General features: G+C 41.8%; 1 protein-coding gene across 1 annotated transcript; it reads left to right on the top strand.

Moving 5' to 3' along the window:
* The first annotated feature begins 265 nt into the window (after window positions 1–265).
* On the top strand, window positions 266–26,362 carry SLC35B4 (solute carrier family 35 member B4). Its single transcript, XM_037513443.2, has 10 exons — window positions 266–561; window positions 5,547–5,660; window positions 9,910–10,012; window positions 11,170–11,219; window positions 13,753–13,834; window positions 14,047–14,107; window positions 15,601–15,710; window positions 16,997–17,072; window positions 19,709–19,784; window positions 20,551–26,362. Exons 1-10 carry the CDS (start codon window positions 485–487, stop codon window positions 20,795–20,797), a joined length of 996 nt encoding a protein of 331 aa, XP_037369340.1. The 5' UTR covers window positions 266–484; the 3' UTR covers window positions 20,798–26,362.
* Window positions 26,363–27,208: the final 846 nt, after the last annotated feature.

Below are 27,208 nucleotides of genomic sequence, written 5' to 3'. Positions count from 1 at the left end.
GGGTTAATTATTTCTCCTGTAACTTTATTCTCTCCGCGGTGGAGGAATTCCTCTCCCAGACCTTGGCGACTTCCCCAAAACCAGCATGGACGGCGTCGGAACTTCATTTCCCAGAAAGCCCCGCGGCGTACTATCGCGCGAGGCATGACGGGCACCCGCCCCTCTTTCTCGTGGAGCGCCCGCCAGAGTCGCTTACATCAGAGCCTGACGTAAGGCGCGCGGCATCCTGGGATATGTAGTATTGCCCGGACCCTGACGCCCCCTTGGATGAATGGGGCCCGGTCTGGCTGCGAACTACAGCTCCTTGACCCGCAACGTGGTGGCGGCTACGGGGGAAGCGAGCCCGCCGCGGACGGGACGGAGAGGTCCTCGGGCGCGGCGGCGATGTTCTGTGCGGCGGCCGAAGCAGCAGCCCGGCTTCCTGGGGTAGCGGTCTAGGCGGGCGCTTCCTCAGCGCGCCCGCTCCCCTTCCCCTGCCCCGGCCATGCGCCCGGCTCTCGGGGTGGGCCTGGTGTTCGCCGGCTGCTGCAGTAACGTCATCTTCCTGGAGCTCCTGGTCCGGTGAGTGACCCCGCGGGTCGCCCTGAGGAAGCCGGAAGAGGCGCGCGGGGGGCTTGGGGGCCTTGGGGGGACCCCACAGAGTCGCGGGCTGGGGGCTGGGTGGGGAACCCCACCGAGGCTCGCCGGGTCCGCGCTCCCGCCCAGCAGTTTCATAGCATCCCACAGAGGGCAGTCCTGGGGTGGGGGGTGCTCTTGTCCCCCCCTTTTCGCACACTGGGGGCTGGAAGCCTGGAGTTTCTCACGTGACCGGTCTGTGGTTGGCGGGGAGCTCGTGGCAGAACCCAGGCTTTCGCCGGTTCTTTTCTTGACCCTGTTTATGTCCCTTGTGTGCCTGGAGCACAGCCTTTTGCCCCGGGAAGCAGTCCTATGGTGTCCACCTCACACAGCAAGTTTTATTTGTGTTCAAGCGGCCCGCGAGCTTGTTTTTTGGCCTCAGAGATGGTTATGAATGAGTGCTTGACCCAGACACGGCGCTCAGTGATGGAGTGGAACGGATTCTTACTCATGCAGGTCGATCCAGCTGACCTGCAGCAGCATTTCCAGCTTTAAGATGTTAAAGTCATTCAGTGGGGAAGCCTGCATTTTGACGCTCTGCAGAAGGACACTTTCCCAAAAGGAAACTGGGTTCGCCTTATGGAGGTGGCACGCAGATAATGTTGAGTAGTGATGTGCAAAGTGCAGGGGGGAGCAGCTTACAGAAAAGACAGCGGGCGGACTGGAAGGGGCTTCAGGACTCAACATCTCAAAGTGAGGAATTTCAGTCTAGGCTGTCCCATCCACTGCCTGTGTGGCCTTTTCAAGTTACCTGTCCTCTGGGCGTTCTTTTCCCAGTTGTAAAATATCTCTGTGCTATCTGCTGCTGTGTCTGAATCTACACAGCGTCGCCATTGGCTGTCAGAACAATTGTATCTATGAGAGGTCAAAGATAATCTCTGTTTTACCGAAAGTGAAATAGGTCCCAAGAACTTAGATGTTTTTTTACTATCTGCAAGTTTTAGAGCCAACATTTTTCAAACTTTTAATCCAGTACCTTTTTCAATCTTCTAGTTATTTTTGAACTCAAGCAACCCAGTTTCGGTCACCCAGTTCTTCTCGCGATGCCTACTAGAAAAATATGTTTTATTTTCTTAAGTTATTCTGAAGCAACTGACTTACTTAAAGACTAACTTCCTATATTACAGAGCTTGGCATTTTATGATGCACAAGGTGTTGTTAAAAACCTGTCATTTGTCATTCTTGGGAGTAGGTGGTGAGGGGTAAAAAAATGAAAAAAAATTTGACTTAAGTGTGGTGGAATAATAGAAGGTCACTTGGAAATTGATTCAGAAGTCTTTTAAAAAGTGATAAAATCAGGTCAGCCATGGAAATGAAGGTCAGAGAATAATAGTGTAATATTTGTGTTGGATGTGCCATTAAATCATGCCAAAGGCTGTATAACCTCAGAATATGCTAACAGCTAAAGGACTTCTTTACTAGTTGTGAGGCCTCAGCTAAATCACTTGATCTCCCCCGGTCTGTTGTCTCAACTGTAGAAGGTAGGGGAAGACTAGCAGTCTGGTGGGGACATGAAGAGCTGCATGAGATACATATGCAAAACTGGAGGTACACTCAGCCAGCTTCCCTTCTTTCTAGCAACTTTGGGTTCAACACAGGTATTCCTGGTTGAAAAATCTGTGTTCCAGAAAATTTGTGGATAATCTAATTTCACAGAAGGTTTTGGTGCAGTATGGAAGCTTCTGTGTAGAACACTCTGCAAAATCATCTGTAAATAGATTATCACTCCTTGTTTATCTTTTTGTAAGTTGGATTTTGCGTTAGTGGTGGGTTTTCATAAAGTGGAGATATGCTGACAGAGTGGTCCACCAGACTGTATAGCAGCTTAGATCCAATTTGCTTGGGCAGTTCATGGCTGTTACAGATCAATAAAATAAGAGCTGGTAGGGCCACATGGTCTTTAAGGTTCTTTCTGGATTTGGCCTTATCAGTATTGGTGACGTTATCTTGAGACCTCATCGTGAGAAGCTCATAAATTTTTATAAAGCAGGAAGTGTCCTTTTGCTATGGCTTCATGGGTACCAGTTGGTGCCTAACAGGTGGCAGGTACAGCACTCACTATAAATGAAAATGCTAAAGTGACTTGCAGGAAGAAGAGAACATTGGAAACCATTTTTCCCAAATGGGAAAAGAAATTTCAGTTCTTCTTTCTCATTTGCATGCCTATCCTTGGACCTATAAGCAGAGATAAAACCCAGTGCAGTGCACGGAGCAGATGGAAGTAATGAATCAGTGACTCGACGGCCCTCCTGAGAGAGGATACTCACACAGGCGCCAACCAACTAGACAACACATGGCGTGTCTTCCATCAGACACACACCTGGGACATTTCCTTTTCCCATTTATTTTTCATTCAAGTGCCGAACGAACGGTGACTCAAGTAAGGAAGTTTCCTAAATTTAGAATAAGAAACACGAAAAACATAATCTGCCCAAGTCTTCTCTTTATTTTTTTTTTATTTTATATATTTTTTACATCATTTTTTATTTTTGTACAATGTATGCATTTTCATCTTTGTTATAGTTCCGGTAAAATTCCCACCACCTTTGTTTTGATCCTACCCCCCCCCACCCCGTGTGTCTCTGGTTTATAGTTGTGTTGATTTTGATTTTTACTTTATTATAATTAGTCTTTTTCCAAGTCTTCTTTTTAATGTTGTTTTGAAAAAATAAAAAATTGAATTCTTGCCAAAAAAGAACTCAAAGTTAGAGAAACTGTTTGCAGTGAGTGATCCTTGGGGACTAAAGTTCAAGAAAACAAGTGGTTTAGGACAAAGGAGTCAGATTTTTCCTTGGATATTTTCAAATGCCAAGTTAAATAATATAGTCTCATTTAGTAGCTATACAACAATATGTACTGAAAACTCTATAAGGTGATTTTTTTTTAAAAAAAAGTAATTTTAAGAACATTTAAAAATCCTATATGGAAATAAAGACCAAGCAGACGAGGTTGTCAGGGGAGAGGCTGGGGAATGACTCCATAGGAGGTTTCTCTTGGCAGTCTCTCTTAAAACTTAATAATGGTGAGGGCTGCACAACTCTAAATATACTGAAACCACTGAACTGTAAAATAATAAAGAGTCTGCAAACACCATTTGCCATATGGCCTTAGTGTCTAGTGATAAAATGGGTGTAACAACACCTATTTCCATAAATGAAGATAACATTGAAAATTATGATACCTTTTTAAAAGGAGAATCCACTTAGAAAGTGAATCATTGTTTGAAATAAATTGCTGCTTTTTATCTTTTGTAAAATCCTAATATTCCAGCTCACATTTGCTTAAGGTGAGGCATCCCTGTGTTTTTAGTTCTTGAGTGAGGCCAGACGCTGTGCCCAGAGGGTCAGGACAGGAGGACGAGGTCCTCTGCCATCCTTATGTTTCACTGGGTTCTGAACAGCTCCTGTTCCAGGGCTGACTTCCTCATCATGTTCTTTCCTGGACAGGAATTAGGGCTTGATCACCCTGGGAGCTCTCTCCCAGCTAGCGGGCACCTAACTTTATGCATAAAAAGTTCACTATAGTTGTTCTTTCATTGATTTGGCCCCAACTTTTGGTAAAGAGGGAAATGGAAGAGAAAGCAGGGAACCTCAATGAGTCACTTTTGGGCTACGTCTGCTGCTTGGCCATAGTTTCCCACTGAATGCTCACAACATTACAAATATGTGTCTTCCGTTTTCTAGATGAGAAAAATTGGTCAACATATGTTTGAAAGGGTTGTTAAGATTGAAGACCTTCCTAATAGACACGATCCTAACTCCTGGCCCTCATGAAGTCTTTGCTTTATTTTTCCCTCTTAGCAGATACTTTGCTACATGTTTTTCAGGGACTGGTATATTTACTCTACAATAAACCAGTAAGATAGGCACTAATATTGTTCCCATTTTATAGATAAGAAAATAGACTTAGATAGGGAAATTAACTGTCACTGTTACACGGTAAATGACAGGGCTGGACCCTGCATGTCCCTGTGCACTTTTAACCACTGTTAAAAAAGAGCTCAGTGGTTCTCAACCCTGTGTCAACGTGCAAGAATTACCTGCACCTTTCTTACACATGCACCTCTCCCAACTCTTCCCCAGACTGCTCTTGTGGTTTTTAACTCCAGCTGCCCCTTAGAATCAAGTGGAATTCTTTGGGAAATGCAGACTCCAAGACCCTGCCCCAAGCTCATCCAGTCAGAACTGGGAGGATGAGGCAGCCTGGCCGAGTTGAAAAGCACCATACTAGGAACAATCTAGAGCTAAGTCCCTTGCTCCTGTAGCTCATATTTAGGCTAATGGCTTTAATTAGCTCCTTGATGAGGTAAATGTCTTCCCTGCTTATTTATGGATCCCTGCAGTGTTTAACCTGTCCCCTAACACATGAAGTGCTAAAAGAAATTGTCCAATTCTCTTTTTATACTTCTTCCAGTGATTGAACAGAGCCTGATGGAGGACATGCCAGAACTATGTTAAGTAACTAATTTTCACCGAGTGCTTCAAGGAGACTGTCTGAAGGAATTTTTCCTTCCTGTAAATATGTTCCTGACAGTCCTTTACCTTTACATAGATCACCAAAGAGCTTTGATTGAATTCCACCAGGATTTGCTGAGTGCAAATCCTGTGTTAATGTATTCCAAACCCTGTGTTAAGAGTAGTGGAAAGCAGTGGATGATAGCCACCCCACGAGACACTTCCAGACATTTCCCCTTCATCAGAGTAATTCTCACTCCTGGTCTTCCATAGTTAGTGAGAGTGAAATTTTAAAAGCTTGACATTCTTCTCTGAGGTATGTTGCTAAGTGTGTGTGATCCAATGACAACTTCATAAAGGACGATGAGGTATAGACATCTGCCCTCTGCCTGCTGTCCCGAACTTCCATGACAAGTCTTAGTGCCCTTCTTGTCATTTTTTTATGCCCTTTTTGACTTTTTGTCATTCACACCACAGGAAGCAACCAGGATGTGGGAACATTGTGACATTCGCCCAATTTTTATTTATTGCTGTGGAAGGCTTCCTCTTTGAAGTTGATTTGGGAAGGAAGCAGCCAGCTATCCCATTAAGGTAAGGCACGCTGAATTCTTTCAACTCTTGTTTGATTTGAAAAGTTAAGAGCTTTCCTGGTACCTGTATAAAAAGAACCTAAGATGTCCTTCCATAGGATTTATATCAAAGATCGGTAGAATAATAATTCATTTTCAAATTTAAAGTATTGTGAAACTCCAGGGGGCCTATTTTTGAATAGCATTTCTGCCACAAAACTTAAATAACCATAATGAAAACAGCAGTGTGTATGTGTGAGTATAGGCAGTGAAAGGTTTCGTATACCCACAATTTTTTCATAGGTAGGTATGCTGCCCTCTTGCTGGGAAGGCTCTCAAATATGTTATGAGTGGTATTGTTTCTTTTTAAAAACGAATGGCTTTTGGAAATAAGTAAATAAAGGTGATGGCGATAGAACATTGGCAGTATGCTGAATGCCACTGAATTGTTCACTAAAAACTGTGAGGGTTTTTTATTATCATTTTTTTAATATCTTTTACATCATTGTGTATTCCCCATAAAATTCCCACCACCACTTCACCCTTAAACCTTCACCATAGTCCCTTGTGCTCTTCTTTCCCCTGTTTTAATCCCTCCCTTGCAGAATATCTCTTATTAATGGTTGCCTGCTAGTTTTTTTTAATCATTATTATTGTTACTTTTTTCCCTGATCCTTTATTTGGTTCCCCTACATTCCTCCTATAAGTGAAACCATCCAATATTTTTCTTTTTCCTTCTGGCTTATTTCACTGAGCATGATTCCTTCAAGCTCTGTCCATGTTGCTGTGAATGACATGAGTTTATCTTTTTTGATTGCTGAATAGTATTCCAGTGTGTATATGTACCACATCTTCTTGATCCAGTCATCTATTTTGGGGCATTTGGATTGTTTCCATATCTTACCTGTGGTAAACAGTGATACAGTAAACATAGGGGTATAGTTATCTTTATGAAATGTTTTTGTGTCCTTTGAGTGGAATTGCTGGGTCATATGGTAGCTACATTTTCAGTAGTTTGAGGAACCTCCACATGGCTTTCCATACTGGTTGGACCAGTTTGCATTTCCACCAGCAGTATGTGAGTTTTTTGTTATGTGAGTTTTACCTCAATTAAAAGAAAAAGTTAGGTGAGTTTTACAACCTCAATTAAAAGAAAAAATGAATAACAAGCCAAGACAAAATTATTGTCCAGATCTTTGTCCATTGGTACATATTTGCATGGCTATACTCGTGGGGCCAGATGGAAAGCAGGGCTGTTCTTAAAATACACGATGTTTTGACAACTCAGCATTCTTTTTTTTTTTTTAAAGATTTGTTTATGTATTTATTTATACAAGAACTGGGGTACAGGCCAGATGCATGGGAGGGTGAGAGGATTCACCAGACAGGGTGGGGAACAGAACAGGCAGACTGAAATACACTGCTGAAGGGAGCAGCAGGTGAGACAGGAGAAGTCTGCTGCACCATGTGGGTATCTCCCTGTCCAGCAGGGATCAAACCCACACTGCAGAGGCTGTGGACAGCTTCACAGTGTGGTGCTCAATTGCCTGCGCCACCAGGGGAGGCCCACAACTCAGCATTCTTGCAGGAGAGACTTGAAGTAGAAGTGTGACTCTTCTGTTTGTGGGTAGTCTTAGGATGGGGGTCTCTTAACCCTTAAAGGTACATTCCGATTGACTATCTGAAGACTCAAGTCAAGGCTAATCCATTTGTCTTTGTTGGTACTTCTACTCTTACCATAGTCTTGCCACAGAACTTTTGAATTATTAAGGGACAAAGTTACAGATGGTAGAAATACTGTAAAATATCTATGAGCTATTTTGTCATAAAATTATTTGAAAATAGATAGTTGTTACAATCAAACTCTTCCATTGCCTGACCAGCTATGTTACTTAGCATTCGTTACCATTTGTTTTTATTTTATGTACTTTTAAAATCATTTTTATTGAGGTAATACTGGTTTACAACACTGTATGTGACTTAGGGGTAGAGGTCCACACATCTTTAGATGTCCATTTTAACGCCACACCCACCACCGTCAAAATCCCCCTAATCCCCCACCCTAGTCCATCATTCCCTGCCCATCACTTTCACCTTCTGGTGAAGGTTAGATTCTAATCTAACTGCAGTTAAATTTCTAGGGTTTGTTGTGTTTTAGTTTTGTTTGTTCCTGTATTTTGTTTCTTTCTATTCCACATATTAGTGAAATCATCCAGCGTTCACCTTTCTCCTTCTGACTGACTTTTCTTGTTATAATCCCCTCCAGTTACATTATTATTGTCACAAATGGTGGAGTTTTAGCCTTTTTTTTAGTAGCTGAGTAGTATTCCGTTGTGTGTATGTACCACATTTTCTAAATCCACTCATCTGTTCTTGGGCACTTAGGTTGTTTTCATAACTTGACTTTTGTAAATAGGCTGCAATGAACAATGGAGTGTATAGTCCTTTTGATTTAGTGTTTTTCTAATCTTCAGGTAGATATGGAAAATCTGGCTAAAATTTGTTATTAGTATTATACATTTGGATTTCCAAATGTGATGCTAAATATTCTGAATTTTTTTTTGTTTGTTTTTCATTCTCTTTAGCATCTGCTCCCCAGAAACCAGCATTTACATCACAGAAGATGCTCGGGCAGTTTTTCACTCCTCTGACGCTTTCCTTCCTTCTTCCACTCTCTTCCCTTTCTCTCTTCTCCTGGCGTCTGTTTGCCCCTCTCACAAGCGTGTAGTCATCGTCGGGTCCCAAGAAGCCCAAACCCCAACCTGCCTTGTGAGAGTGAGACACCCTTGATCTGGCCCTATAGTCATGCCGCACCCCCCCCCCATGTGTCCCGTTGTGCTGGCTCATGTGTTTCCTGTCTCTCAGGCCTTCATTAAAATCTTGCTCACGTCTCTCATCCCCACGAGTGACTTCTCAGCAGTGCTATGTAGACAGCAATGTGGAATGGCTGGAATTCATTATCCTGAAAGACCTTGATGAACCCTCCTTATCTCCAAATGGTGTCTTTTCAGGTTTTCAAGACAGGGCTAAGAAAATGTAGCAAGAAACCTTGCCAAGTCACCAAGCGGCTGTTCTCTGAAAGCTGTGAAATAGCTCTTGCTAGTGACTTTGCCCCTGTGTAGTACCGTGTTCTACATCGTAAAGCTTCTTAGACTTTCCAGACTGTTCACGTAGCACCCACATGGCTGCCTGGGAGGGCCTAGCGCTCCTTACATAAACAGCAGTGGAAAGGTGGTGCCTTGTCAGGGGAGGTGGCTTGAGACTCACCTTCCTCAGATCTGTGCAAATGGAAAAGGGCAGGAATCTGTGTTTAAGATCAAGAGCCCCAAAGACTGTGGCTCCACTGACTTACCTTTGCTCTTCATTCTTTAGTCATTTATTTCAAATGTTTATTTTCTTTTGACTAGGTTGTACCTTTCTTCTGTACTAGGTTAAATCATGTGAAATTGCTGATGTTTTTGCCCTACAGAAGAGATGGCAGTGTTATGTGGTCTAACCTGATGTGTGTGAAATGGATCTTAAATATTTTCTAGGTCAAAATGTAAACTTTTTAAATTTACTCAAATGATTTAATTTTTCATAATTATTTGTATTTATCCTTTCATCTTTCTAGGTTATTTGGGTTACTGATTTTTTTATTTTACATTTTTATTATATTTTGAATACCTATAAACTCTCAAAAATTCTGGGGCCCTGTTTTAAATACAAATGTGTACAAGTAACATGATGTCCTCATTAGTTTAAGGCCACTGGTTCAGAATGGGGGATAAATTTTAACAGTTGAAAAATCACACGATTTAACAAATCTTTTCTTTAGAAGTAGTGAAAATTAATAGTATAAATAAGTATAGAACCGTATGAGATAAATAACCATTTTCAAATTCTTTAACAAGATATGAAAACTATATACATAGAACTTATATAATGATAAAATTACCTATTCACTTTATACAACCTATTGAATTTTAGCAGGTAACATTTTTTTTGCACTCTGTTTTTAAGTTGCTTGAAAAATACTAAAAGAATATGCTGGGAAATGCCATGGTAGTGTTTCTTGAACTGTATTCTATAAGTCAATCTTTTTTCACATTAGTTTGACTTTATGAAGTATTTTTATATGCACTAGTATTTCACTTCACATTATAAGAGTAATATAGTCTCAGTACAGAGGAAATAAAATACTTGTAAACAAAAACCAGATATTTGCTGGTACACTTGACATCCTTCAAATAGCAGATTCTTTGTGACATGCGCTTTTCTCTGCATTTCAGGCACTACGCTAAAATGGTGGCCATGTTCTTCACCTCCAACTTGGTGAACAACTACGCGCTGAACCTCAACATCGCCATGCCCCTGCATATGATATTTAGATCTGTAAGTGCTGCCAGCTTACCTGTGTCGGTGCCTCTGAAAAATACACCTGCGTGGGTAGATTGAACACATGGGAACTAGAAACGTTTGTAATAAATGATGTCTAAGGGGTAAGAGTAGGTCTGGTGAATGAGGGAGCAGATGCTGGCTTCATCTGAGAATTAGGGCAAAAGGAGAAATGTTGGCATGGACGGCTTGTGTTTATCTGTCTGAGATCTTAGGGGTGATGAATAAAAGGAAAGTTAAAATTGCCCTGGAGCAGATTTACCTTCAGTTTCCTTCACTTGGTGACTTTTGGATTTAAATTTGTTATGAGTGCTATTTTACTTGTTTCTCTTCACTTCCTTTTTGCTTCTTCCATAAAGTTACTTTCACTTCTAGTACATGAGATAAATTCTTTTCTATTTATTTTTTAAATCAGAGACAAGATCATTAAGTATAGAGAAATTCTTGACGAAAAGAGGTTTCTCCCCAAGTGGTGGAGGATATCTTCTTCATCTCACATTTGGTGGGAGATCTCTGACTTGAATATAAAAATAAGGACAGTGTTCCCCCAAGAGCAGGAAAGACCATAAGGGGAATGTGTTTAGGGTTGCAGAAGCATGCAAAATGGAATTACAACACTTCTGTGTGGTCTGAGGTTTTTGTTAGATCGAAGGTTGAAAAATATCACAGCCACTATAATTTCAAATTTCAAAGCCACTATAAGGACTAATATGGCCCCTGAGATATTGACCACATAGTAGGCTTTCAATAAACACTTGCTATTATTTGTTGCCCTTCCAGAGAAGAGAGAGACCCCTACCTAGCCTCTCATTAACATTTAATAAGGAGAAGCTCATTCAAAACCCAGATAAGCTAGATAAATGGAGAATTTAACAAAATTCATCTGTAATTTATTCTCTGAGCCCTGGCTTCAGCTGTGACTAATGATTGAGAATTGATAATTTTTATTCTCATTGTCCTCTTGAAAATGTTTTATTGTTTTACTTGATATTTATAATTTATACTTTTTTCCATTATAACAACACCTGAACTTTACAAATTATTCATCCTAGCTGCCTTTCCAGCAGTTTTAGCCCTGTCCACATTCATAAATTCCTTGAATTGCATTATTTTCTTTCTCTGGATTACTAAAACTCTGTTGTCTCCTTTTACAGGGTTCTTTAATTGCCAACATGATTCTAGGAATTATCATTTTGAAGAAAAGGTAAGCAATATACTTGTATTTTATGTGGTAGAAGCTTCCTGACCCACCATCCATAAGCCCATTTGGATTCCTTCTTTCATAGTGGCAATGAGTTTGCTCTTGATCATCTGCCTTATTTCTTCATATCTGTATGTCTTCATGTCTGAGACAGTTGACCAGATAAGAGACCCCACCTATGACAGAGCAGCATTCTCTCTGGGTACAACTAATTAGCTCTTGCCATAATTGAATCTTAAATACTATTTTAACCTATGAAACCAATGGCTCTAGAGCTTCAGTGACCCATTTGGACGATTCCTGCTAGCTCCTGTGACTAGTTGACATTTCAATTGAATTAATTTACGATGAAATGGAATTAAATATTTAGCTTCAGTTTCACTAGTCACTTTGTGATTGGTGGCCACAGGTGACGAATGGCAGCCATCCTGAGAGCTCAGGTAGAGTACATTTCCAACCCCACAGAAGTTTGTGGGACAGAGCCCTTAAGCAGGTGCCCCATCAATACAACATAATAAAGAACAGACAAATGAAAAAAAAAATAATTCCTAGCCTAGGCCCAGGGGCCAAAAAGATGGAATGAAATGTGTCAGAACTGTTGTGACTCTCACTGGTAGCTCTGTTTGGGATTAAGCATGAGAAATACCAGAAGTACCTGGGGTGCTTGTTCAAAGTATTTGTCACCCATGTTCATTTTGAGCCTAACCCCTCACTCTCCAGGAGCAGGGGTATTGGAAAGCGATAGCACAGTCGGGAATGTTTCTCAAAGGAAGTTCACCTTCACTGTTGAGACCAAAACCGTACCAGTTGATGCCATCTTCTTGACGTAGTCAGTATTCAGCCCCCGTATTAGAACTCTCTGTACCAGCCTGCATCGTAGTTATTCATTCAGAGTGTAGGAATGTAGACTTTCAAGGCTGTGTCTTACAAAGGCCTGCTGTCCTATCTCATTAGGCTCCTCGTCATGAAGCTTTTATCTCCTTGTGCATTTTCAGACAAACACCACATTCTTTGTTGTGTTGAAAGTGATCCCCTAGTTATGAGGAGTATGGAATTCACCTTGAGCATACCTGTGGTTCTGCCAACCTTTGATTTAGTTTCATGGGATACAAAAGAACGTTCTTTAAAAGGAATATGTTCTCCTGGCACGGCCCTACAAAGTCAGGAGCCTTTGAGATGCCTCATTTTCTTGAGGAACTTGTTTTGGGTGTGTCATCTTGACTATCTGGGTGAGCCTTTTGACTCTTTTCTCTGTGTGTGTGTGTGTGTTTCCTGTATGTTTGCTATCTAATATGGTGAATTAGTAACTTATTATCTCCTTTTATTTACCTTGGATAGAAGCCTGTCATGTGTGTTCCTCATTCCAGGATTTGAAGATCAAATCTATGTTTACCTTAGCCATGTCCTTGAGTATTTCTTGGCCTGAATTACCATCCTCTCCATTTTGACCTTCCCAAACTGAAGAGTTCCCTTATTTTCATATGTCCACTCTCCCCACCTACCCCTTCTCTGGCATGGCACCATTAGCCCTCTAGTTCCTCCCCTCGGCCACTTAGCCAGTTCTTTTGGCCTAGCTTAGAGGCACTGTGACCAGAACTATACAAAGGATTTGATTAGAAAATCTCAGATGGGGCCTCCCTGGTGGCGTAAGGGTTTAAGACATAACCTATGAAGCTATCCGCAGCCTCTGCAGCATGAGTTCGATCCCCGGCCGGCCAGCAGACCTCTTTCGCAGCAGACCTCTCCTGTCTCTGGCGCAGCAGACCTCTCCTGTCTCGCCCACTGCTCCCCTCAGCAGTATATTTCAGTCAGTCTGCCTGTTCTGTTACCCGCTCTGTCTCTGGTGAATCCTCCCACCCCCACACCTCTGGCCTGTATCCCAGTTCTTGTATCCATAAATAAATCTTTAAAAAAAGTAAAAAGAAAAGCTCAGATGATCCATCCTGTACGTTTAATTTCTCTTCTCTTGCCCGAAGCCTTTCGTTTATTACCAAGAACCTGAGAGAAAAGCTAATGACACTATTTTAGTTAATGTGAAATGTCACTATTACTACTGCTAATAGTTCTATTTAGTCTAATATTCCTGCCTTTATCCAACTCTGCCAACATTTAAAAACATTTAAGTCATTCAGAGACTAAACAAAAAATCCCTCCTTGAAAATAGACAATGGGATTATTTTCTTGCGTTCTTCCTCTGGGTGGAGTGTGTCTTCACACTCAAGTCTGGGCGCCCCAAAACACAAAAAGCAGCACATGCCAGTTAAGGTCTTTCATTTGGACTCTTGAGAGCAGGATGGAATGTCATCTGGCCTGTCTTTTGGGGGGGTTTGTTTCTTGATGAAATAGTCTGCTGGTGGACAAACTATTTTAAGCAATGTTCCGAATCCATCAGCATCCTGATCCTTTTATGCACAGAATTTAGTGAACACTGCTGGGGATGAGCAGAGCCTCTCAATCATATTCATACTCGCCTGCACAATATGACTATAAGCATCATGTGTGCTTTTCTAAGGTGTTCTTGTTCTTCTTTTTGCAGATACAGTATATGCAAGTATACCTCCATTGCTCTGGTGTCTGTGGGGATATTTATTTGCACTTTCATGTCAGCGAAGCAGGTGGTAAGAATCATTCACAAATTATTTATATTCACTGCTTGCAGCAGGGGCTTAGGGGCTAGCTACTTATTAATGATACAATAAATTTAAATGCTTATGTAATATAAGGATTCAAGTCTTTAAAAGAGTGGAATGGAGGGAATTATTTCCCTTGAGTCTAAACACCTTGCATGTAGTTCTGGTCTCTGTACCCACTCATTTTTCTTGTTTCCTAGACTTCGCAGTCCAGCTCAAGTGAGAATGATGGATTCCAGGCATTTGCATGGTGGTTACTAGGCAAGTACAGTAATTACGATAAAGCTAATTACCTCTGTAGTTCTGTTTGCTGAGTTTTCTCCTAAGGGACATGTTTCTTGGCCAGAAGCTTTGGCTAAACAAATTATGCTTTGGAAGAGAGAGGCACCTGGGATCATATATCCCTGAGCCTCAGTGTTCAAGAAATGAAACAAGAAAATGCCCACGTTCCTGGGAATGTGTTCTGTGACATGGACCCGTGTTTTTGCAAGGTCGTTGCTGGTCTAGGAAGAAAGGCCCCTGTCTGCTTGCCTGTCACACTCCGGGAGCAGATCTTGAGTATCATCTGTTTCTTCTTAATCTGTCTGCTGAGTAGAAACTTCTGCAAAAGAAGGACACATTTCAGCAGTTGAGTCTTTCAATTCCCAAGGAACTTATTTCTAAATCTTGGATTTATTTTCTTCAAAAGTTAGCTGTTCCATATGGCAGTGTTCCCAATCCCGACTGACATCAGAGTCTCCTGGGGAATTTTTTAAACACAGGTATCTCTTTGAGGAATTAATTAGACAACTCCTGTAGAGTTTTGCCCTCACGTGTGACACAGGGGTGAAGCTCCAAGTACTTTCAGAGTGAGACTGACAATGGAAAAGCAAGAGCAAGAGCTATACTCTTCTTTCTTGCCTTTGACACTGTATTCCTTTCAGTTGCCATTGTTAACATGGATCTTTTTGAGCTATTGGAAAAATACCCAATGAGAAAAATTTGCAAAGGATATGAGCGTATAGTTCATGGGAAACAAAATTAAAGTTCAGTAATTTTATGTTCAGCTTCACTAATCTAGTAATCAGAGTAATGCAAAACAAAAACAGACTCTTCTTTATTTTTTGCTTTGTTATATTGGCATGATAATAAACGATTATTGTTATTGCTGCTAAGGGTGTAGTCAGATAATCATTTTCATATAAATTGTTTACAGTGTATTGACACAGACTTTCTGGGAAAAACATTTTCTATTGAGTTTTTTTAAATGTCTCGACTTTTGTCTCAGTTCCAATTATGAGAGTTTATCCTGAGGAAATGGTCAGTGTTTGGTTTAAATATTTACATATGAGAATGTACATTGATTTTATTGATGAAATAATTGGAAGTAATCTAACCAGTCTCTATTCTCATCTTGTAAGCTATTTTGGTATGTTCCACCCACATGGTAGAATAACATGTAGTCATGAAACATATTTTTGAAAAAAATGAAAATCCAGGGAAAAAATCATGAAGAAAGTAAGATATAAAACTGTGTATTTATTCTGACCCTGTCTTAGTATAAAACATATACATAAATGTGTATATATGTTTCTGGAGAGATAACATTCAGGACTGGACAGTAATATTGTGGTTGATTTTGATTTTTATTTGACTTTTTGTACATGCCTGCGATTTATACTATCTGTCGGCCTTTAGCAACCAATAAATATCTTTTAAGAAAACATCTGGAAATTAGCAAATGCAGACACTTGTAACCTATGTTTGTTTTTTAGGTATCGGAGCACTGACTTTTGCTCTTCTCATGTCAGCAAGGATGGGTATTTTCCAGGAGACATTATACAAACAGTTTGGGAAGCATCCCAAGGAGGCTGTGTTTTACAATGTAAGTGATTGTGTGAACCTGGGGGCAAAGAAAATCACTGAGTGGTAATATGTTATTTCAAATGTATTATGCCATCCTTCTGGATCAGTGTATTATCTGATGAGTTTTTGTAATTCACAGACTGAAGTACTTTTAATAGGCCACTCGTGTATTCCCAGCCACAGTTCTCTGCCTGAGAGGACAGTGATCAGATACTGTGAACAAAAGGTGTCTGCTCACCAGGAACCACCTGAAGGGACAAGACCTTCACCTCCAGGTTCCTGTAGATGAAATTGGGTTACAACCAATGTGGAAACCTAGAAAAAGCAAATAAGTTGCAGAGCACCGAGCCATGGGAGGCGGGCATTGGCAAGTGAGGACTTGGGAGGATGAAGTGGGAGAAGTCCTTGAGATGGGCTTTATCTGAGGGAGAGTTTAATTAGCCAATTATATATGCTGACACTGCTTTGTTTTAAACTGCTGATCTGAAGCCACTTCCTCCTCCTTTCCTCTGCCCCCTCCCTCTTGCAGTTGAGATAATGCCCAAAGCATAGCCCCTCCTGGGCAGGGTGATACAGTTTCCTCCATACTCAACTAACCCCAGAGATTCATCCACTGCCAATGTTTTGTACTGAAGCTGCAGGCAAGCAATTCTGAGATATTTAATTGGAGCTAGAGGATGTGGCTGGGAATTTTGAAAACAAAGAAACATTTTATTTGGTTCACAGTACCTGGCACATAACAACTGCTCAGTAAATGTGAGCTTTGCTTCCTTACGATTACAGGATGTTGTTGCTAATAAGCAAATTAGTCTTGGGGGCAGTATCTACCGTTTCTTCTTCCTCTTTCTCTTTTTATTCTTGTCTTCATTTCTTTTTCCCTCACCTTGTATTGTCCTTAAATCTCCTTTGCCACTTGTTTTTAAAACTACCTGAAATCTGCCTTCACATTCTTTATGATTTGCACATCCATTATACTTGCTTCACCATTCTCAAAAGGAGCAAAAAAGAGCAAACAAAGCCTTTTGGGTTGAATGACTTGATTTGTTTCCCTTTTGTCGAGGAAAGTGATAGCCCTTAGACTTTGCATGGGCCGGAATGGTAGTCTGGGGGGTAGATAGATCGGGCTGTACTTGAAGTCATCAAGTGGTGAGAGCACTGGGTGCCTTTAATGTAGTAAGTCTAACGTAACATTTCTTGGTGATTGCTTGTCAAGTAACTTGTAAAATTTTCAGTCTTTGTAAAGCTACTCTAATTATTCTGTAATGTTTTTGCGTTTAAATTTATGTGAAATATTTCTTCCCGTAGCATGCCCTTCCACTTCCTGGTTTCATCTTCTTGGCTTCTGATATTTATGACCATGCAGTTCTATTCAATAAGTCTGGTGAGTTTGGGATTATCCAGTAGAATGTCCTGGCAGTTTCTGAGGCAGAGTCTCACTGTTACTCTTCACTTGACCACTGCTTTTTTTCATGATCTTATTTAAATCACCAGCCCTGCCCAAACCATCCCCATTCCACCTCCCAGGACGACAGTGCCATTAGTCACTAGCTGGGCAGCAAAAGCTTTCACAGGCGCTCCTCAATTATTTGCAAATGAAGTAAGAGAATATCTTCAAGTTTCCCACTTTGCTTTAGAATTTGTGTTTTTGCATTTGAGTGTAGAATGTTGGAGGATTTGAGGATGCAAACAAATAGCAGTAAGACCACAGAGGCCTCGAGAAGACAGGCAGCGTCCAGCGCGCCTCTGCTCCTGTTCATCCTCTTCTGCTGTGAAAAGCAGATCTGCTGCAGACCCAGACCGAGATTCCCTGGAGCCAGAAAGGCAGCATGCACAATGACAAGGCTGGTTTCTGAGTCACAGGTTCATTAGGTGTAGGAGTTAGCAAAGTTTGTTCGGGTGTCCAGAGTGTAAGTTAACTATTACTTTTTTTAAGTGGTCATTTAATAAGTGAGTTATAAATTTCCAGCTAACTTGAAAGAAATTATTTCTAAGATCTGATTATCTACTAAGATAATAATTAATAATAATAATTATCTACTAAGATAAAGATGTAGAGTGTTGCCCAGATAGGTCAGCATACAGGAGCAGATAAACACTTTTAAATTACACTGTTCCATTCAGAGCTACGTGGCCCATGTGTGTGCGTGCGGAGCTACAGGATGTGGTCAGTGGACACTCGTTTGCCGTCTGTGCTGAGTTGTGAAGCTGGGGCTGCTCTGACTTTGCAGTTTGCATCTCCCAGCTGCCTTCCCTAAAATGTAGGAGCATAGTAAATAAGGACGTTTCTAAGGCTCTGAATTACTCAGAGGGTCATTTCTGATTTTTGACAAATGCTATTTAAGGTCTCTGAACCTTAAGAGGTCTCTGAACTCACTTAGCAAAGGGCTGCAGAACAAAACCTGTAATCAAATGCCTGGGGATTGATTTTGATTTGGTTACTGGGATGCTGCTTCCAAAAGCCACAGGGGTGGTAGTCACGTAAAATTTTCTTAGAATCTGCCTTCACCTTCTTTAGAATCATCCCTACGTTAAGCATGCCTTTTTTTTTCTCTTGCTTGTCTCAAGGCTAAATGTCTCAGGTGGACCTGTTATCCTTGAGTTTTCTGAGAGCAGAATATCCAGCTAAAAATTTTTAGCTGTTCTGATTGCTTCTTTCCTCAGCTCATTGATTCAGTAGATCTCCAAAGTGGTTAAACAGGAATAACATTGTTAATTTTCTTTTCATGCCAATGCTTGCTGGGTATCAAAGACAGTAGAGTACCAGATTATTGGGATTTCCCACTGTTCCAGACAGATGGTCATAGCAAATTATCTTTATTTATTTATATGACTTTTTTGTTTTGCAAAAGAAAATTCATGTTCCTTTACTAACCAGAATTCCTTAGAATTCCTTAAGTTATGCTGTAAAATTTCAAAACCACAATACAGTATAGCAGTACCAAAAATCTCACCCTTCCACAATTCCCATTCCCTTACCTTATTCTCTTTGATCTTGGATATTTTGTTTTCTTCACAGTAAAATTTACTGTGAAAACCTTATTATAAAAAACTAAAGAAGTTTTTAGTTTAGAAAAGAAGAAAAGAAGAAAAGTTATAGTGCCATTGCCCTTTATACCAGATAATTTGATTTTACTAGTTTCTTCCAGACCCTCTCTACATATATTCTCACATAGCAGTAATCCTCATGGAGATAAAATTTTATTCTTGCCTTCTCATTTTCATTCTAAGTTTTTTCTTAATGGGACTTTGATAATCTTTATGATTTTTTAAATCAAATGTGTAACACCTCATCTAGCTTAAGTACCTTGCTTACACAGTCTTCACTGTATCATGGACATTTAGAGTGATTCAGTTAGTCTATTATGTGTGGTACTATTATAAATGGTACCACAGTGAAAGAAGAACTTTGTTCTTCCTTTGAATTATCTAGGATTACCTCCTAAGAATGAATGTCAGTCCTTTTGTGATGCCTTCATAAGTGTTAGGAAATTAAACTTTATAGACAGCACCAATTTATACTACCAGTTCCGCTTCCACTTTGCCATATGGGAGTATTATTCATACATTGTAATCGCTAACTTAATGGCTATGAAATAGTACCTTCTTGCTGAATTTGGAATTCTTTGATTCCTTGCAGGATTAAACGTATTTCCAAGTGGTTTTTAGTTCCAGCCGTCTTTCCTCCTGTGTTGTTAGTTAAGACCATATCATTTTGAACCTCTCTGTGCTTCACTGTCTTTCTTTGTAAAGTGCGGTCCTATTCAGGTAAATGGTATAGTGTATTTTAAAATTAAAACAAATTATTATTTGTTTTAAGAGACCAGTTTAATGGCCCTTGAAGCTGATGTAGCCTGGCATAAAGGCAAATAATGTGGTGTTTGGTCCAGTTCTGTCTGCAAGGGAAATAGCATTGCTGTCTCTGTTATGTTCAGTCTGTGTACTTTGTTCAAAAAGATGAAAATGTTAGTGTTAGCTGACTGAAGTGATACAACTGTCTCCCTCTCTTCATCTCTGCAGAATTATATCAAGTCCCAGTTGCTGGTGTGACAGTGCCCATCATGTGGTTCTACCTCCTCATGAATGTCATCACCCAGTATCCTTTATGCTCCTCTGTGTTGGCTTGGTGTAGGAGTGTTACTTTTCTAACAGGATAGTCACATAGGTTTCATTTTGGCTAGATCTCTGCAGAGGCCCCGCGTGGCTTGCCAGAGAGAAGCTGGTGCTATAGGCCAGTCAGCAGGTCGCTGGAAGTGCTTGGGGAAATGCTTGGGGTGGAGGATAATGAACAATTGGTATATCACATGCATGTTCTGATTTCTGCTTGGACGTTCCCAGGATCCTAACCTATTTCACAAGCTGCCACAAAATTCTGAGAGAAGTTTCAAATTCACTAAAACTTAAATTTTTAAAATAGTTCCTTTGAACTATAAAAACAATGAAGTCTCTGAAACAAGGAAACATGTCAACTTGGAGATTGGCCCTATTGAGTTCCTTCCTGGAGGGTTTGGGAGGACGGACCAGATCAGAGAGGGGTTGGTGTGAGCACCCAAACTAAGTATTAACTTCTGTCATTATATTACCTTCTGTCATTATTTGGGAGGTGGCCGTTGTAACCTGTGGAAGAATCCAGACTAAGAATAATAGGGTGTTAGACAGTTTCAAGTTTGGAGCCACAAATGGATGGCAGAACAGGCGTTCTACAGGATGTCCCACCAGGGAGGAGCCCCAGAGCACCTGTAGCCCAGCCCAGGTTTTCTGGTTTTTAGAATGTGAGCATTTAAGCCAAGAACCAGGTCAGAAGCTGCTCCCCGCTCGTCTGTCAATATTTACAGAAAACCGCCTTAACCCCACGCTTCCAGGTACGTGTGCATCCGGGGTGTCTTCATCCTCACCGCAGAATGTGCCTCCCTCACCGTCACGTTGGTCGTGACCCTGCGCAAGTTCGTGAGCCTCATTTTTTCCATCTGGTACTTCCAGAACCCTTTCACTTGGTGGCACTGGCTGGGCACCGTGTTTGTCTTCATCGGGACCCTGATGTACACAGAGGTGTGGAACAACCTGGGGGCCAGAAAAAGCCAGCCTCACAAGGAGGACAAGAAGAAGTGAGGTGTGCCTGGAATACGTGTTGTCATGAGCAAAGGGCTGGCCCCTGTGTCCTTTTTGTTACTGCTGAGTGCCCCCCACCCCCAGCCAGAGAATGCTCAGAAGGAGGGGACTTCTCAGATTACTTATGACTTTATAGACCAACATTTGTGGACTCTGAATAGGAACCCCTCAGTCCTGCAATAGAAAAAAAGAACAGATCTTTACTACTGAACAGCCTGTTCATTTGTTACTCCTGTTTTGGTTACCCACATATTGAGTATTGTACTTGTTTATTGTATTCCGAGTCCACAGGGCTCATAGTCATGCTCTTGGTCAAGACTCTCCCTCTGGTTGCTGTTCTGAAGCGTCTCTGCTTTTCCAGTCGTTGTCATCTGTGCCTCCTCCCTTGTTCCTCTGTCCCTTTGCACCCCTCACAGTGCTCTTCAGACGCCGCAGCATCGTCGTCAGGAACCAGTGAGGCCCGGTGGGTCGCGGCACCGTGACGTCGGGGTGCGACCTGCTCCAGTGCGCTGGGATGGGGCAGTTCTCTGGAAGCCGAGCCCCTGGAGCGGGAGGGCTGCGAGTGCTCTCCCCCGTGTTGCTTTATTTTCTTCCTGTGCAAAAGTCATGCTTCCCCGTCTCCCCTTTCTGTGCTTCGAGCAAACCTGCCGCCTGTCTTTACAGCACAGTGTTAGCAAGGAAAGGTTGTGTGAATAGGGGATGAGACGTGTCTCCCCTCCATTTTCTACACAAAGCCAGTAGCTGAGAGCTGAGATGGCGACACCAGCAGGGCCCAGAGGAGCCGGCCTGGGTCAGCACCCAAGAGCCGCAGTGCCCCCACTAGGCCCAGCCAGGCATGCGCAGTGTTGCTTCTAAGAGGGTTGAGGAAGCCTTTGATTCTTCAGCAAAGATCCAGATCTGCCTGTCAACTCTGATAGACTTGTCACGCCCCCTGGTGAGTAGACTGGTACAATTAATGGTGTGGCGTGCAAATTGGGTCAAATCACAACTGAATTGCCAGGCTTTTTTTTCCTATAAGCCATCTTAATGTTCTTGGTGGCAGTGGTGTGAAGATAAACCAACCCTGTTTCTCCTTGCTCACGAAGGCCTCTTATGTTTGCAGGGTGCAGATTGTGTTCTTAAGTTGAGGTGCAGCTCTCTGGGGCTCCCTCCATGGTGAGCAGTGTTTACTCCACTGTCGGGAGCTCTTCTCTGGGCTCTGAGAGGAGTGTCCGGCAGTCACTTTGGGGAGTCACTTAAGCAACCTCAGTTTTTTGTTAACATAAAATATGGAAACCATTTCGTCACTTCAAAGTCTTGAGACTAATTTGTTGTTCTGTTCTTTGACCATTGTCCAGGCCTGTAATGGTCTCTTCTGGAAGATGCAGGCTAAGTATGAACCTATTTATGGGAGCAAAAGATACCTTGACTTTTGCAGAGTTCTTTAGACTGACGGTGCTATAAATACCATGTGTTAAATAGCCTTTTAAAAACAAAATGAACAAGAGCTGTTTTTGTGATGATTGTTTCATGGAAGAGCCTGTCCCCCCAGATTGTAGGGTCACTGCGTGTCTAGAGTCCGACTGTGCATGCAGCACATGTGCACTGCTGGCTGAACACAGCACCACCCTCCCTATACTGAGGGAATTGTTGCCATTTTTAAGTCATTGAAATGAGTTGAAGTACACAGAGGCATTTAAGTGGGTCCATTAGGTTTTAGAGTCTGGTTTTTGAGAGTGTATATCTCAGCCTGAACAACTCTGCTGGTCTGGTTCACAGGAGGGTCGGTCTGTGTGGGTAGATTGGGGTCCTCGTATAACAGCAAGCAGGATGCCTGAAACGCCCTGTGAATGGACTTTTCTCTCTAGTAGTTGAATGAAAGGAAACACATCTACCAGACCGTAGGCAATACGTTTTTCAACCACTCTTTATTTTTTTAACTGTTTCTTCTCCTTGGTTAACTGATTTTTCACTTTAGGTTGACATTGATTTCAGTCTTTGTTAAAAGGGCAAATAAAACATTTTGTAGAGGGGCAGTCTCATATCTAACTGGAGGAGCAATGTCTGGGTCAAGACCACGTAATTTTGTGAGAAGAAAATACAGTAATTTTACAAAAGAGATTGTGTTTAAGACACCTTAACTCTACAGATCAGATAGCAAATGACAGTAGCCAAAAAAACAGTGTGTGTGTGTGGACTCGCGCACCCGTGTGCCCACTTGATAACCTCACTGGTGTCACAAATACACTAACAGGAAAAACAGTGGGAATTTGAATTACTTTAATGTCTGCCTCTCCTTCACCACAATTCTCTCATCTTCTAGACGCTACCCATTTTTCATTAGTAATTAATTTTTGATCCTTTTCTTTGTCATCCAAACAAAACAACCATTGATGCACATGATAAGTTTCTGTCAAGATCTGAAGTATTCAGACACAATTCAAACTAGTTTTTTTTTTCCCTTCCTGCCCAGTTAGCCAAAGTGAAATGCTTTAGTACTGTATTTTGGTCAGCACTACAAGTGAGGAAAACGATGAAAGCTGAGTTATCTGTGTGTCCATGTTATCCCTTTTCTTCTGGAAAGATTACCTGACATTTTGAAAAGCTCCTAGTAACCATCTTGGTGTGGTTTCTCAAACCCCTTTCCTCCTGTTTTTTTTTACAGATTTAGTTTTTTATTTATGCATACAAGAACTGGGGTCTAGGCATACAAGAACTGGGTGGTGAGAGGATTCATCAGAGATAGAATGGGAAGCAGAACAGGCGGATCTACCGAAATAACACTGCTGGGGGAGCAGTGGGCGAGACAGGAGAGGTCTGCACCATGTGGGTCAGCTCCCTGGCCAGGGATCAAACTCGGGCCTCAGTGGCTGGCGATAGCTTGATAGTGCTGAGACTTTAACCCCTGCGCCACCAGGGAGGCCCCCTCTGTTTTTTTTTTTTTTTTATCTCCGAGCCCCCACCTCCAGTTTCTTCATTGCAGCCTCCTTCCCTCCTGTAGTTTTCTACTGAACTTGAGTTTATTTCTCTTACGCCTCTACTCTTTGGACCTCTGGATGCTTTTGTGGATTTCTACAGGGTATTTATATCTGCAGAGAGGTATGCTGCAGTACCTGGTTACCAGCCTGCTACTAGGGTGTAAGAATGTCTGGCAGAGGAGGTGAACATGTGTGTGTGATAAGTATGAACGTGAAGGTGTGTAAAAGTGTATATACTCTCACACTCAAAGTAGGGCTGGGACCTCTACCCTGTGTTTGGAAAACTGGTTTTATTTTGTTCTTCATTCACTCTCTCTAGCTGACTTCGCCCAACAGTGCCAAATGCCTATGGAGAGGGAAGGTGGAAAGCCTTAGGTCAGGGTTAATTCTGAATCGATGAATTAGGTCTGTGCTTGGGGGGCAGGCTCATGGTGGGGCCAAATGGTCTGTTAGTGCAGGGAAGCCCTGAGCCGATCCCAGTGCACACTGAGCAGACAGCACAGATCTGAAATACAGACCCTTCGCTTGTTCTTCATTTCCCTTTGGCTTGCAGCAAATAGAATTCCAAGTAGTCCTACCCTTAGCAGATAAAACCTTTTGGCCTCGATAATTTTCTTCTGAAAAATGTGAGTGGACCTTCCCTGTGGCAGTTCATTCTTAGGCTGAAAGAACTGTCAATATAGATAAAATCCATTATTACTATTGATTGGAGTGACATTTGAACACAAGTGGAGCCGTATTGGTAAGGAAGCAACCAGCAGGAAGCTGGGGGATGTTCTTTGCCACCAAGCCAGGGCCGGAGACAGGCCCCTTTTCACTGGTGTGTTCGGTTTCCAGCAACTTCCTCATGGTAGGTGTTGCAGAGAACGGAGAGACCAATGATGTCTTCCTCATTTCTACATTGCTTGTTCCCACACGGCTTCAGACCTGCATTACATGAATAAATGAATGTTCCCCCAAACTATTATTCCCTCAGCTTTCTAAGAAACCTGCTAATGGCTCCAGGTAACTATTCCCGTCCTTCATCGGCTGGTTGGCAAGAAAGCAAGTACAAAGAATCAATCTTAAGTTTCAAAGCCAGAGGAGGACTGGAGGACAGGTGAAGGACACCCCAGGGGTACTATCAGCAGGCAGCTTTGTGCTCTGATTGCTCTCTGGTGGCAGGAGGGAAGACATATATATTTAGCACCTCACATCCTCCGATGCTGAGTGCAAGGAGGTGCCTGTCAGAATAGCATTAAAGAGTCTTCAGAGTTTTTGAAGTAGGCTCCTGGGGTGACCCTGCCATAGCCTGTGTGCTTGGTCTGTGTTGGCTGTTCCTTGGAGCTCATTGTCTGTTTGCCTGTTCTTAGCATCGTCCTGAGATGCTTCATCTGCTTAAATCGCTAACCGCCCTAGCAGATTTTCTCAATTTCAATCAAGGCAAGCTGGGACAGTACCAGAGATGGGGGCGGGGGGAGCTTGGTCTACATTCGGATGAAAGAAGACCCATACTTTTAAAGAAGAAAAGGTGGGAATAATACCTCTGACATACTGAATTATTTCTGTCTTTGAGATGTCATCAAGGTGTCTGGAAGCGAAGCAATGGTTATTCCCCACACCATAAAATATCCTTGTGTATCACTGGCACTCCCAACTCACTTGCTTTCATTTCAGAGAATGGCAGCACCCTCCAAAATAGAGGAAGGTTCTTAAAGAACGACTTGTAAGGAGGGGCCGTGGGTTTCCAGTCCCTGAGTGCTTCAAACTGTGCTTCATCTAAAGACCACAGATGGGGGAGGCGGGGCCTGGGTGGCGGCAGAGACTGTAGAACAGCTAAAGGGCATTAGTCGGTATTCAGATTTCGAGCTGTGTAAATATCAAACATTGGCTTCCAGCCTTATGAGTTATTTGAGCAGAGAGTTAAGGAGGAAAGGGAGATTGTGTGAATAAAATGTTTTGCCAAACAAACTGAATAAGTCTTGTTACTGTGATTTCTTATAAAGAACGAATTTCTAGCTTCTGAAACAACTCATCACACACACCTGCTTTTTATCTTGAATTGTATAATCATTGTTTCTTAATAAAAGTGATGAATTTCTTTCAGGTGTTCCCAATCACCATTACCTCTCACGTGCTTGCGTGCCGTTTGAAAAGCTCTCCAACGTTTTTGCCTTGCATGGGGCGGTGGTGCCTTTTACTAGCAGCGTGCGTGGCAACCTGTCTTCCAGCCTAGCAGCTGGGTCAATCATAAAACACTTCTCGGGCTGCAGATCTGTTTCTACTTCAAACATTTAAAGAGGCTCTGCCTTCACTGGAGGTTTTATTGGTTCATGGCAGTAAGTTTCTGTAGCAAATCTCTCAAGCCTCTTGGCCTTAGTAGAAATACATTGATTTTTAAAATGCTGCAATGGCCAGCTCTTTCATCTTCAATCTGTTGCTTTTAAATAAATCTTCACATGGATGCAACTTTCAAAGTAGTTTCAATCCCTGGTCTATTTTTAAATCATGTTACTCAGTCGCCCCAACATACAGAGCACAGAAAGAAAAAAGAGAAAAGAAAAGAGATTTTGTACCAAATATAGCATAATTACAATTAATCACTTTAAAAAATCACAGCACAACTTTATCAGAAGGAGGGTTTGATGTTTTTAAATAGTCCTGAGCCCATAATTGCTTGTTGAAATGGTCTCGGCTGCTTTTCAAGCACTTTGACTCTGAAGTCCTGGAAGCATAGAGGCTGATGACCTCTAAAATGTTATGAACTGCAAACCTAAAAAAAAAAAAAAAAAAGAAAAGAACCCTTGGGGAGATTGAATTGTGGTTTGGTTCAAGTCCTTATCCAGTTGTGTGATCTCATCAGTGGCGCAGATGCCTCCATGGCATCCTGTGAACTAGGTACCAGCAGCAAAACACAAATGCAGGTAATGCAGGAGTCGGGCCTGAGATAGCCCTGGTCAGCAGTGCTCCTACGAGCCGGGGAACATTGGAGAAGACCCGCTGTCTCTCCCATTTTATACTAGATCTTCAAGCAACTATCAGAACACAGATCAATGAATTGTATTTCTGTGAATACTTTAAAAGAGAAGAGCACAGTTGGCCACGCAAGTATTTGTACTAGAGCTTTGCAGTGATGTTCTTTATCTGCAAATTAATAAAATCGTCCCATCTTTAAAATTAAGTTATGTTCATGTCTGATTGTCTCTTAATCAGCACTTCAAGGATTTAGCATCTGGCTTCGTTATTGCACCGGACTGCGTGTGCACAGATGCTTTCTAAAACTAAGGGAATTTATGGTGATCATTACTGGATGTTTATTATTTCCTATAATAGCTTCATAGGAAGCTTACGACATGAGCACATTCTTTCATGAAAGATACACATCTGTATCAATTTCCCAGAACCTTTAATGTTGTTAAAATAATGGATTTCATTCCAGCAATTAAATGGGAGACATGACATACTAATAACAGTA

The sequence above is a fragment of the Talpa occidentalis genome, unplaced genomic scaffold (genome assembly GCF_014898055.3).
Source record: "Talpa occidentalis isolate TD23 unplaced genomic scaffold, MPIMG_talOcc4v2.1, whole genome shotgun sequence".
Taxonomy (NCBI): Eukaryota; Metazoa; Chordata; class Mammalia; order Eulipotyphla; family Talpidae; genus Talpa; species Talpa occidentalis.
This window is presented reverse-complemented; position numbering and strand designations above follow the sequence as displayed.